Genomic DNA, 12,881 nt, shown 5'->3' with positions numbered 1-12,881 from the left:
AAACTAGACTGGAGCAATGATCGTGTTAATAGATATGCTAATGTGAAAAAGGAACATTTTCCTCAGAGTCCACCACTTAGACAAAGAACTCTACAGGCAACTAATGACTCCCAGGAGAAGGAAAATTATCCCCTCCCAGGGATGAGCTCCCATATGGGATGTCCAGTGCTGAATAGGTCCCTGAAACCATATACATAAAAACAATAAAATGAACTCAGAGGATTATATTAAATATTTGTGTGTGTACACACACAATAACAACAACAATAATGATCAAAGAAAAAGAGGTTATCAACTTGATAGTAGGGGGGCGTGTAAGAGTGGATGGAGGAACAGTGCCTAAAGGCTTGGAGGGAGTAAATAAAATGTGAAAAGAGTTATGATTCTATATCAATTAAAAGCCTTTTTAAAAAGAGTATATGCCCCACCACCTGGCTCTCACACTCCCTTAGCATGCACTTAAAGGTCTCAACATCTCACTCTGCAGATATCTACTCAACCATATTCATTGATGCTCTGGTCACAAAACTAAAAAATGAAAACAACCTAAATGTCCCCCAGATGACTAATGGATAATGAAAAGTTGTACCTATACACAACAGAATACTATTAATCTGCAAAGAAAAATGAAATTTTTAAGTAAATGGATGAAATTTAAAAGGATCATATCGAGTAAGGTAAGCCTGACCCAGAAAATAAATGCCATGTGTTATTTCTTATTTATGGATCCTAGCTATGAAGTTTTTGATTGGAGTATGCAATCTGGAGTAACCAGTAAAAAAGGACCATTGGAGGTGGGGAGGAGCTTTAGAGAAAGCAGAGTAGGACACTGGCACTACAATGTCAAAATAAGAAAAACGGGGAAGGTGTGCTTTATCTGGGGAGACGAGAGGCTGGAGCATACAGAGGGAGAGAGATATAAGGACACTAAAGGCGACTGAAAGTCACAGGGAGATACTATGTTATGCTCCTTAAAATACATATATAATGTATGCAAATGTACATGTAACATCCACAGCCACTTCTATGCAACACAACACATATTTGTGTGTGTATGTACACACACACACACACACACACACACACACACACACTACAGAGAAAGAGAGAGGCAGAGAGACGAAGAGAGATTAAAACTTAAATTAAGGTATTTCAAAAGGAATAGGTTCAGCCATTCCCAATTCAGTATGAATAAATATTGCTAATTTACCTCAAAGGGAGCTAGCTCATGGTTGAGCCCTTGCAATTTATGTCAGAAATTTTTCAAGTCTACTTCACTACAGCCTCTCTCCATTCTCCTATAGTCATACCTCTGTGTGTTCCTCTCCTCTGCTTTAATTACCTTTTCTTTTTTCCTTTTGCCTCTGGCCGCCACTCTTCTATTTCAAGGATCACTGCAACAGCATCCATCCTCGTCTCTTAGCTCTAAACTGCAGTTACCACCTATCAGTACCCCACAAGCAAGAGCAATAATAGAGAGCATCTTTAGAGACCACTAATTGTAGTCTGTTTATGATCTGTCTGTGCTAACATGGTTCCCATGGCCCCAAACCATCAGGCTATGGCAGAATAGACGCTAGGAAAGCTAGATGAAGAATAAAATGCGAAAGAAACCAGTAGGCAAAGAAAGCCTGGAAAGACCCTCCCCACCTGAGCTTCAGACAACAGAGAATGCTCAAGAAGAGCCCAAACTGTACAAAGCTGGGTACTACGTAAACGGCATGGAAAGCACCATGCCATTCCAAGGCTCAGTGCTTACAGACATCAGCTTCCTTCAGCTCACTACCCTATCTTTCTCCAGGCTGTCTTAATTTTATTAATAAACTGTTCTATTTCCAGTCAAACATCCCTGATCCAAGTCTATGCTGTGAGGTACGAACCTGCACACATCAACAGGCTCAAATACATGCCTACAACAGGGCCACTTCATGACATTCCCAGCTCCCTTTCTGGCCATAGTGGCCTCCTTGGAATTTCTAAATGACATATTAAGCAGGTGAAGGCACACCATGTGACCATGGGGCTAAAATGCAGGTCATCCAAATGTGGACAGGCAGAAGGGTTGGTGATGTTTACCATCATGCTGCCTTGGGATAGTCACCAAGAAAGCATAAGCAGAGGGCCGAAAGAGATAGGAAATTCTTTGCTATCACAAGTTGCAAAAAAGCCTCACATGGCAAGTGGTTTCCAGTCTCCCAACAGAGAAACAGAGGCTTAATGTGGTGACAGGACTGGAGCAAACACCTACAAGGTAACTCACAGGGAAAACGCTACATTAGGCCCACCCTGGGTGCTCACTCCAAGTTTGCTGCTTGTGCCTGTAGCCTTGTTGATCTTTCCCCTTGAATTTACTCAACACCTTTTTGTTAAGTGTTAGCTGTGTACCAGGAGACATGGTGAATACCAACAAGATGATGGGCAACAGCGGATGGTCTGTGAAGGCTGTGGGCTTCTTCTCTGTGGCCTGTGATATGAACTAGTCAGGAACAAGGCAGCCATGTGAAATCAGGGCTGTCTCCAGTAGCAAGAGTATGACATGTAAATAAGCAATACCTTACAGCTTGGATGCAAAGCCTGTTATCACAGATGTGTGTGCTCCTTAGAAATGACCCATGAAATCACACTGAATTAACTGCCCACCCTAGCCATTATTCCATAAAACTGCCTTTTCTGCATGATTTTGTTAAACTAGACAGTCATTTAAATGCAAAAAATGTCAGCCATTTTACATCAGTTGGTGAAACACAGCAATGGTTGCCATTCTAATTCTTAAAATACTAAAACTCATTAACTTTTTAAGTGCAAATAATTTTCAAAAATAACTATGTTTTGGTATTTTTCTCTGACAATGAAATTTTTCTTTTACTTTTTAAAGTTAAAGTGATAATGCTTAATATGAGGTTTGCCCTTTTAACAAAACTGTAAACACTCAGAGCAGCATGGAGTGCAGGGCAGCCCATGTGAAGGAGTTCTCAGGGAACCTCTCCCATCACGGAAAATCAAACCTCCAGCCTCTTCTGTTTCCCCACGGTCCCTGGTGACCACCACTGTTCCATTCCTTTCTACTTGCTGGTCTGTAGCTATTTCACATGGTATATTTTCTTCTGTGATTGACTTAAGTCATAGAAAATAATCCTAAAAGACACTAAGGATCCTGAACACCCAAAGCAACTGTGAGAAGAGGATAAAGCAGGAAGTATCACAGTCTTCGATTTCAGAATAAGGAGTGGAATTACAATGAGCAACACAGTGAGTTACAGCCATAGACACTGCACAGAAAGCAACTACAGAGGATGGCAAGCCCACCCCCAAATCCTTAAGTATAGTAACCATGTCCCATTTTTTTCACAGAGCTCATATCACCACAATAGGCCTTTAAAAATAACAGATCTCAGTAATAAATTCACTGTCACTTTATAGTGCCAAGGCCACACAATGGGGCCAAGGATAGTCTTTCACACAAATAATGTTTGAAAACTTCATATCCATACATAAAAGAATGGATCCATACTGAACTCCTTTCATACCCCATATACCATAATCATCTCAAGTATACTGAAGAATGTAGTATCAGGCTCGAAATTATTTTTAAAAAAAGCCTTGGAGAAACTGTATAGGAAAACTTGAGAACATTTGTATTGGTGATGCTCCATGACAGTCAGAAGGGGAGAGACAAATGGGGTTATGCCAAAAAAGTCTCCTTTTTGCAAAGGGACAAGCCATGCAGTGCAAACACAATGGAAGTAATAGGGGAAACAGTTTCAACTGTGATTTGATGAAGAGATAATATCCAAGTTGCATAAGGAACTCTTACAACTAAACAGAACCCCAACATTAAGTGATTATACATAAGCAAATTTACAAATAGGCAAATTGTTTAAAAGGACATTTCTCCAAAGAGAATGGAGGAGTAGGCCAAGGAGTGTATGAAAATGCTTTAGCACTAGTACTCATCAGTGAAATGCAGACTAAAACCACAAGACAACAGCTCAACAAATGCTCTCTGAGGAAACACTAGGAGCCAGGTATGCACAGGTATATAAAGAGAAGTGAGACCTGCACAGGGGAACTATACATATAGATATATATCATCTGCCATTCCATTCACCTGGTGTCATGGAGCAGCTGGGGAATGACAACTTAGGGAGAGCAGATGACCATAGCTGTGAACTGAAATGGCCAGCATCAAACTTTTTATACTTAAAGGGGAGGGTTGTTGTTGATGATTGCAGTAGTGGGTGTTGCAGTGATTGAATGTGGGGGGATTGTGTTTGTACACTTGTGTTGGTAAGTGGAGGCCAGAAATCAACATCAGACTGCCTCCTCTACCTACTCAAGTACATCTCAACTGACACAGTTACTTGTGGCAGTGACAGGGATACAACAATAAACACAGCAGAGAAGCCCTGAAGCACTTCTGGAAGGTACAGTTTCCTTTCTACATTTGGGAAATAGATCTAGAGAGGCCAATTGGCAGGTTCAAGGTCACAGAGGAGTTTAGTACTGAAGCCACAAGCAGAACTTTTCACTATCCCATCTACAAAACCACAGTCGAAGTAGTTGGACTATCATGCAAACAAAAAGAAAATATCCTATCAGCTGAGGATTTTCATAGGGAGTTTTATGTTAAACTCTGGCTCCAGGCCATTATATATATTTTTTTGAGACGGGGTTTCTCTGTGGCTTTGGAGCCTGTCCTGGATGTAACTCTGTCTTGAACTCACAGAAATCTGCCTGCCTCTGCCTCCCAAGTGCTGGGATTAAAGGTGTGTACCACCCTTTCATCTTTTTAGAAGCCACTGAGGCTGTGCTTGTAACTGCCTCCAAGATGAATGTCATCTCAAAAGGTTGAATAATCTCTCTAGTGTCCATATGATTTGTTAACAGGAAGACACAGAGAACCTCAAACCACAGCTCTTAATGTAAAGATCAAATGTTGAAGCTTCAGCAGGAAGGACACAGGGATCTGAGAAATGGGGCAGGTCTCACTGCTGCATCATCTCTTACCTTCCTAGGATGCTATTTGCCTCTGATTTTTCCCAGGCCTCTGTTAGGAAGGGCTTACTGAGGGGAGCCTCTGCTCCCCCATACCACCCGCTGATACAGCAACCTGTGCATATTCCACTACACTCTGTTATTGCTCTGGGCTTCTTGAGATTTGGATAAAAAGCTCCCATGGGAATGTGGAACTAAGAATGGATTCTCTGCTTGGCAGCCTTGCCTGGTGGGAAGGTGCAGGGTGGGCTCACAGCAATGATTCCACATAATTGGATGGGACCCAAATGGAAAACACACAAGAAAAGAACAGAGCCCTGAAAACAACTCACTGAGCCAACTCTCAGGAAAAAGCCCAGTGCCAAGACTCGTTGGTTGGCCTTTCTATCTGAACAAATGAAAGACAAGCATGCTAAAGTTTGACACAGAGCCTCAGAAGCAGCCAAGAAAGAAATAGAAAACAAACAAACCCTCACTATACTGCATCATCTGCCTGCCAAACCCAATTATGTAAAGTATTTACACATATAAATCTCTAAAGGACAGTCCCCATAGTCCCCATTTCACAGCTTTACAAACTGAGTTTCTGGAAGCACCAAGTTTCCACAAGTTGTAAATATTTGCCACAGAAGGTGACATATCACAATAGTCTCAAACAGTGTGCTAAGTCATGTGTAAAGGTTCAGTGGGTGAGGCTGTTCTACAGTGCTCACTCCCCTGCCTGTTTCTGGCTCTGGAGTCTACACAATCTCACAACATGACCTATCATACTATGACTCCCTCCCTTACTTTCTGTCTGCTGCAGTGAGTGATCTCTTTCATGAATCTCTGGCTATTCAACTCTGCACCAGCACGATGCACACAGTTGTTTCAACCTTTCATTCAACATCATTACTTGAGTGTTGGTTTTGAAGGGCAGGTGTCTTGTTAGGTCCTAGGGGAAGAAACTCGATGAGATGGTCCCTACTCTGAGCTATTCAAGCAGAGCTTCTGAAAAGGATAGCTTGAGATCCTTCAAACATTTGGGAAATCAGACAGCACCATTTCAGCAGTGTTGGTATAAATGGTTTTGGCTGATGTAAATGCCACTGAGCTCCAGAGCCCCTCCCAAGTAGATGGAGCATCACACTGTAATGATATACTACTTATGATTTATTAAAGCTTGCCTGAGGATTCAGAAAGCAAAGTCAGCCTCAAGCTATAGAGATCAGAGAGTGGTGGTAGACACTTTCAACCTCATGATTCAGGATTAAAAGGTAGATGAATCTCTGTTAGTTCAAGGCCACCTGGTCTACACAAGAATGAAGAGTAACAGAGTTCATGCCTTTGATGCCAGCACCTGGGATCACACTCCTTTAATCCCAGCATTAGAGAGTTATGTAAGGCAGGATCAAGGTTCCAGAGCTGGCATTCATTCTCCAGTCACATTGAGGATAGGATGACATTGAGTCTTAGGATTCTCCAGACATGTTGAGGAGAGCATAGCAGTCTGGGATTTCAGTTTGAGGTTTAGTGGAGCCAGGATCACCTTTCAGCCTGAGGTATAATAAGAGTTAGTGGCTGGCTGGCTTGCTTCTCTGATCTTCAGCTTGAAGCTTGAACCCCAATATCAGTATCTGGGTCTTTTATTTTTTTGTGTTATATCACACACTTCAATGGCATCATGCTAACAATTACCAATGTCTCTGGTCATATTTCCTCAGAAGGAGTCTGAAGTGGAGGTTTTTAGATGGTAAGCTTGTCAGGGAGACCCTTACAGCTATCACATAGTGCTGTTAGAGAGGCAGAGATCAGCACAAGGAAAGTTGAACTGTGACTGGAAACTCTTCAGAACAATTGTTCCTGTGTGTGAGGTGGCTGTCAATGCCCCAGAAGCAAGGGAATTGACAGATGACATTGGGGACATACCTCATATCTACTGAGAGATTAAGGGTCTGTTGTAGGCATTGGGGGTGGACAGCCTTCTATCCAGGCCACACCCTATGCTGAAATGAATTTGGTGATGCCCAAGCTATGCAGGCAGACTCTTAGCTTTCCTATCTTCCCCTCACTCATTTGAGGCTCCTGTGTAAGAAGCAAGCACATTAGCTTCCATGAAGTTTGGTGAGTGTAGAGGTACTGAGGGTATGCATTCATTCTGTTCTTGTTGTTCTCCAATGCCAGCTGCATGTAAGAAAACAAGTCCTACTTTGGACTCAATTCCCCATCCTTTCAGGGCAATTATGGCTGTCCCCCTTTGGAGACCTCAGAACCATGAAGACATGTGACACAGCAGCTTAGCCCAGATAGAGATGTGACTACGTTCACATCTGCAGCCAGGTCCCCGCACTAGATCTCAAACTAGGGAAAATCCAGAAAAGTAGGTTGTTTTACCTCAAATCTTCAACAGTCTGGTCAAAGAGCCTTCTGTCCCTCAAGGTGACAGGGCTGGCTAGGCACAGTCTTTCACATGCCTGCCATTTGCTTGACAACGGTAAATTTCTTGTATCTACTTATCTGGGTCATAAGGTGTCTAGATGTTTGGTTAAATACTGTTGAGGATGCCAGGACAGGTGTCTCTGACAACTGGATGAACTGAACAAAGAACCACCTGAGGGGAAGAGAACTTCCTCAGTGTGACAGGACTGGTTCAATCCACTGAGTATCTGACTATGACAAAGCAAACAGTTTTTTTTCCATAAGTGATAATGTCACCCAGCTTCTGGAATTACATTTGACCTAGAACTTTGCCATCAATTCACCTTGGTCTCCAGCTTGGTGAAGCATATTTACAGCCTTCTCAGCCTCCAGGATGATGTGAGTCACTTCACTACAATAATGAAGGAGTCATTGCTATCGGTTCTATATGTCTGGACAACCCTGAGTAATACCACTGGTTATTTCTGAACAATATGCTAATAAAATGCCTCATGTGTTCATGCAGTGATGAGAAGAGAATAATGGCAGATACTTCTTGGGAAGAAGCAAAGGGAATGGAAAGGTAGACATATTTCTTTACTAAGCAGCCCCTAAACACCAGATACTAGGCAAGCAACTTTACATTTGGAACAACTTTGGGTGTACATAACTTCAATGAGATTAGTAGTTCTTAGTGATGCCACCCCAGAGGTGAGGAGAGAGTTGGATCCAGGTTTTGAAAGCAGGCATTACCCAATGGCAACAGACATTCAATATCATCACATAGTGTTCAGAGGACATCCTCACAGTAATATCACCTAGAGAGCTCTTATCTTCAAAAGGACTAGAAGTAAGAGGGACAACAGGAGAAGAATATTTACTACAGGGCTTGACACTCAGAATGCATCTGGAAGATAACTGGTGAAAAGTGAAAGGATGAATGGACCTTGAAATAAATGAACAATCGCTGCCCTAATGAAACATTTGAAAGAAGAGGGAAACTCACAGGACATATTCTTTCAGAGTCAGAATCGCGGTTCTGGGGTCATGGCTCCCAGTGCTCACGTTACCTCTGAGGAAGTTGGCTTGCAGTATCCAGCTCCGAAGACCAAGTTCTCCAGAGAAATAACGGGCTGTTCTGGTCCTGTGTCTGGGCCACCTTTCCCTAACCAGGAGCCTCTTCCTGGACGGGTGAAACTAGAAAGAAGGGGAAGGGGAAAACAGGAGGTGAGTAAACTATCATCAGCTCCCCGGGGAGCTGCAACTGAGGAGCCTGTGGTATAGACTTAGGTGGTGTTCCAGGTACAGAGAGGTACCCCAATGCCTTATGTCCTGAGGCCATGTTCTAGGGAATCATCATCCTGGGAGGCAGACAGAAAGAACTCCTGGCCAGAGTAGAAGGACCACCCCAAAGTTAATCATGCTCTTGAAATCTGCTTCTGCCCTCAGGGGTCATGGCTCTGCATGAGCTCCTTCTAGCCTCAGTTCCCTCCCTGCTTCTACTCACCTTCCTATGGAAGACACAAAACATCATTCATTTCCGTGATCCATGCAGAGGAATCCTGTGATATGTCCTAGACTTCTGTAACCAACAGAACATTTCCTATATCTATCCTAGCTGGGAACACTGTAATCTTTTCAAGAGAAAAAATACATGGGTTTTGCCTAGTTCTGATTCATTATAAAGATCACCTGGCAGGTGTGCTGGACATGACCAATCTTAGGCTCAAAGGAGATTTGGCAATGTGATAAGATCATGTGGCTTATCATATTTGGGTATGTGGTCATACTATTTACCTTAGCCTATGTGATTTTCCTCCTGTAATATATCAGAAAAAAACCTGCTTACACTAAGTTTTCTTTCCTGAAAAGTTTCATCTATTAAAAATCTACTGACTTAGATGAGATTTCATACATTCAGGGTGGTATGTGAAATCATGTCTTCAATATATGACAGGAAATCTGCACCCATGAAATCTCAAAACTACAGCTGCCTAAACAAGGCTTGCACAGTGAGTATACCAGTTGCCATGCCACTGTGCATAGGTGAAATTTCACAAGACCCTAACCCTAAATGAAGTGCTACAGGCAACTAAAGGTGGGGGGAATTATTCTTTTGCAGGGACAAGCCACCGGATAGGTTATCTAACACTGGTGGTAATCCGTAAGCACATATGTATGAGCAATATCAAATGAACTCATTAGGTTTATGTATAAATGTAATGGTAATAATTAAAGAAGAAAAGATCATGAACATGAGGTGGGGTAGAAGGGACGCAGAAAAAAGTTGGAAAGGAGAGAGAAGGGGTAAAAATGTAAATACAGAACGAAATTCTAAAGAAATTAAAAGTCTAATGCCTTCTTTAGATGTATTTTTTTATTCTACAAATGCAATTTTAATCTTCCAAAGAGACTATTAGTCTCTCATAGCAAAAAAAAGCCTCCACCATAAATCTTCTCAGATATTACCATCTTTGGTCTAGTTGCTTGAGATAACTGGGCAGATTTCAGACAAGCAGCTAATATTCCTGGTAGCAATATTGGCAGAGATATAAAATTAAGGTTAGATATTTACTAAATTCACTTATTCAAATATTATTAGTCTCATGCCACAAGCCAAAGAGTACATGAGGTGTTACAGTGGCAAGGTGGTAAATATGTCACCTTCACCTTAAACACACATTGGCCTAGAAAGGGACTCAAATGAAAAAGTCAGTGCTGTAATGTGATGTGGCTAACACATCAGCCAGTAAGCAGAGAAAAGGTTATGAGGTGAACTGGGTGAAAGGGCTGAGTACTCAGAAGTGGTATGCCATAGTGGACAGCCACAACTATGTGGCAATTACACCAGCTAGCAGAAGTTACCTACATATTAGGACCTAGGCTGGATTTGAACCTCCCACTTCATCTCCTGTCAGAAGGATTAATAATTAAGCCATGAGGCATTATATTGGCAAAAGTTATTAGTGGATAATGATATTGAATAAAAGCTAGTAACTATTTTGGATACTATAATGGCATTAAAAGTCACATCAACATGCATATTGGCTCATGGATGCCAATCTTATTTAAACCCCCATTTTTACTGCAATGTTATCATAAGTAATTTGGGGAATAACTTAAAGTGTGTAGGAGTAGTATACATATAGGTTACAGGAAAACATATTTCATATGAGTGTCTTGAGTTTCTGGGTATTTTGGCACCTGAGGATGCCCTACCTTAGTGAGGGACATTCTAGAAGAAACAAATGTGTGTACATAAAGAATCATGACTCCTTCTCTGGGATATCTGCTAACAAATAACTAAATACTTGTCATTTAATTATGGCTTTGAGTTGGCATCTCTACTAGAGGGTGAGCTAGGAGACACTCAGTTTTTACCTATTTGAAGATCAAAAATTGGAGTTTCTTTGTTCCTTCTCAGTGAAGGTTAAGGGTCTCCTGAGGTTAAATTTCAGCTTAACACCTGCTGAATCTTTGTTGGACCTAACTGATGATACAAGTGTGGTTTTCTGGAAAAGCTGGTGCTTGCCCTACTTGACAGGTATTTCCCACAAGGTTAAAGGGTTCCCTTTGTTCCCAAGTACTCTGTGTCAAGACAGAAATTCTCCTTGCAAAACCCATAGAGTGGAAGGCGGTTCTATTTTTACAGCATTTGGGAATTTTAACTCTCCAGCAGCTGTGTGTGCTCCCATCTGGAAAGCTGCCACTTATGAATCTGCAGAGTCTACTCCTATGAAAGGTTAAACTCTCTGCTAAGACATCTGGCTCCAAACCCACAGTTAGCATCAGAGCTCCTAGCACGAGAGCCAAAAGGTGATGTCAGGTGCTGGGAACCCTTTGGATATCTCACTTGTCCTCCCAACTGCACCGTTGAAACTCCTGCCTGAGGGAGTTTGAGGGAATAAGCCTTGAGGATTGCTCTGAGGTGTGAGCCTTCAGTGCCTCTGCACACTTAACTAATTTAGGTCCAATCCCTGAATGCATGATTAATTACACTGTCAAAATCCTACTCCAATTTACCTTCCCAGATTCGGTTTTCACTGTCACACTCTCTTGTTCCCTGGGTAGAGTCATGCCTTCTGTAAAGCTTTCCTCAGAGACATAGGGAGAGGTGCATTTCCCTGTGCAGAAAGCTTCATGCCACTTGTGAAGAACTTATCAGGGTGGCCCAAAATATGGTGGATGCTATACAAAAATTAATACCCTAGATGCATACATACTAAAGAGCTTCCCCTGTGCTGTCAATGACTCCTCCCAACATTCTCCTACTCTGACTGAAATGGACTCCTACATGCCCAAGTGAACAGAGTTAGAAAGTAGACTCTCAGATTTGGCACGGGGTTAGGGGTGGGAGGGGCACCCAGCCCTGAGACCCATTATTCTAACTGCTACCTTATAAAGGCCTTCCCAGAACTTTGCACACCATTCAGTTTGGAAGCTTACCACTTTAATTACTTACGGACTCTTTCTTATAGCCAGGGACACAATACATGCATATCAGAATTGCTAGTTTCCATATTGCTAGATTTGCTTCAAGAGCCTTTATTACATACATATTCATCATGTGAAATAGTCTACAGCCTTGATATCTGTTGGTTTATTATCATAAAATTATTTGTTTACATGTAAATGTATGCACCTATATGGTGAAACAGATACCCAGAGATGTAAGATAAACTATTCAAATATCGCCCAGAAAGTAAGTGGAGGAACTAAGCAGATAGATGCTCCTAACTCTAGCTTCACAGGCATAGCTTACTCTGTGGGACCCAGGACCCCTGGAAGTGTTGCTTACTTTCCCATCTGGGAGGTTGCTTAACCTCCAGCTGAACAGTCTCCACTGATCTCAGGGCACACCTGTTCTACCTTACACTTGGTACACAGATCCCGCCATGAACTATGCACTGAAGCAGCCCTGATCATAAGGAACCACCCAACTAGGGTGCATGCCTTGCAGGAGATCAGTACTCCTCTACTTTCTAGATTCTACTTCTGTTGCATCTTCCCAGGGTCGTGGTTGTTCCCATGTTTCTATACTGCAACACTTTTCTAACATTCTACTATAACACTCACCCTATGTAATCCAACACACACATATCAGCTCACTCACTGGACTCAGATGTCTGCAGAAGTGGTCTGTTCTGAGGATGCTGAATGCTCCTCACAAACTTGCTATGTGACTGCATCCTGGTGCCTCCGCTGGAGCACAGTAGACCCTCCATAGACACCCACTAGAAGTAAAGATTGAAAAGTGCAGATCCCTGACCCTTGTCCCTCTTTTTTCTCAACCTAGGAGCTTAAGTCTAGGATCATCTTCAATCTAGGAGCCAAGCAAAATCTGGGGCAGGAGAACATTAGGCACAAACGACCACAAACTATTTGACCCTGGCTTTCAGCTCTAGGTTCACAGCTGCTGCTTACCAGCTGTCTGTCTCTCTCACTTTCCCACTCTCTGTTCTTTGCTGTATTCTCTGATTTAACTGCTA

At 42.3% G+C, this 12,881-nt stretch overlaps 1 protein-coding gene across 5 annotated transcripts in view; it reads right to left on the bottom strand.

Annotated features, from left to right (window-relative positions):
* Fam135b (family with sequence similarity 135 member B) overlaps positions 1–12,881 on the bottom strand; it is a 328,330-nt gene that overhangs the window by 121,298 nt on the left and 194,151 nt on the right. For all 5 annotated transcript variants that reach the window (XR_005873157.1, XM_040735574.1, XM_040735575.1 and 2 more), the window contains exon 7: positions 8,463–8,589. Coding sequence is in view for 4 of the 5 variants with exons in the window: in XM_040735574.1 (XP_040591508.1) it covers positions 8,463–8,589 (127 nt within the window). In the remaining variant the exon portion in view is untranslated. The remainder of the gene's footprint in view (positions 1–8,462; positions 8,590–12,881) is intronic.

This window comes from Mesocricetus auratus, unplaced genomic scaffold, assembly GCF_017639785.1.
Source record: "Mesocricetus auratus isolate SY011 unplaced genomic scaffold, BCM_Maur_2.0 Super-Scaffold_100047, whole genome shotgun sequence".
Lineage (NCBI taxonomy): Eukaryota > Metazoa > Chordata > Mammalia > Rodentia > Cricetidae > Mesocricetus > Mesocricetus auratus.
Note: the sequence above shows the minus strand (reverse complement) of the source record. Positions and strands in the feature narration are given on the sequence as shown.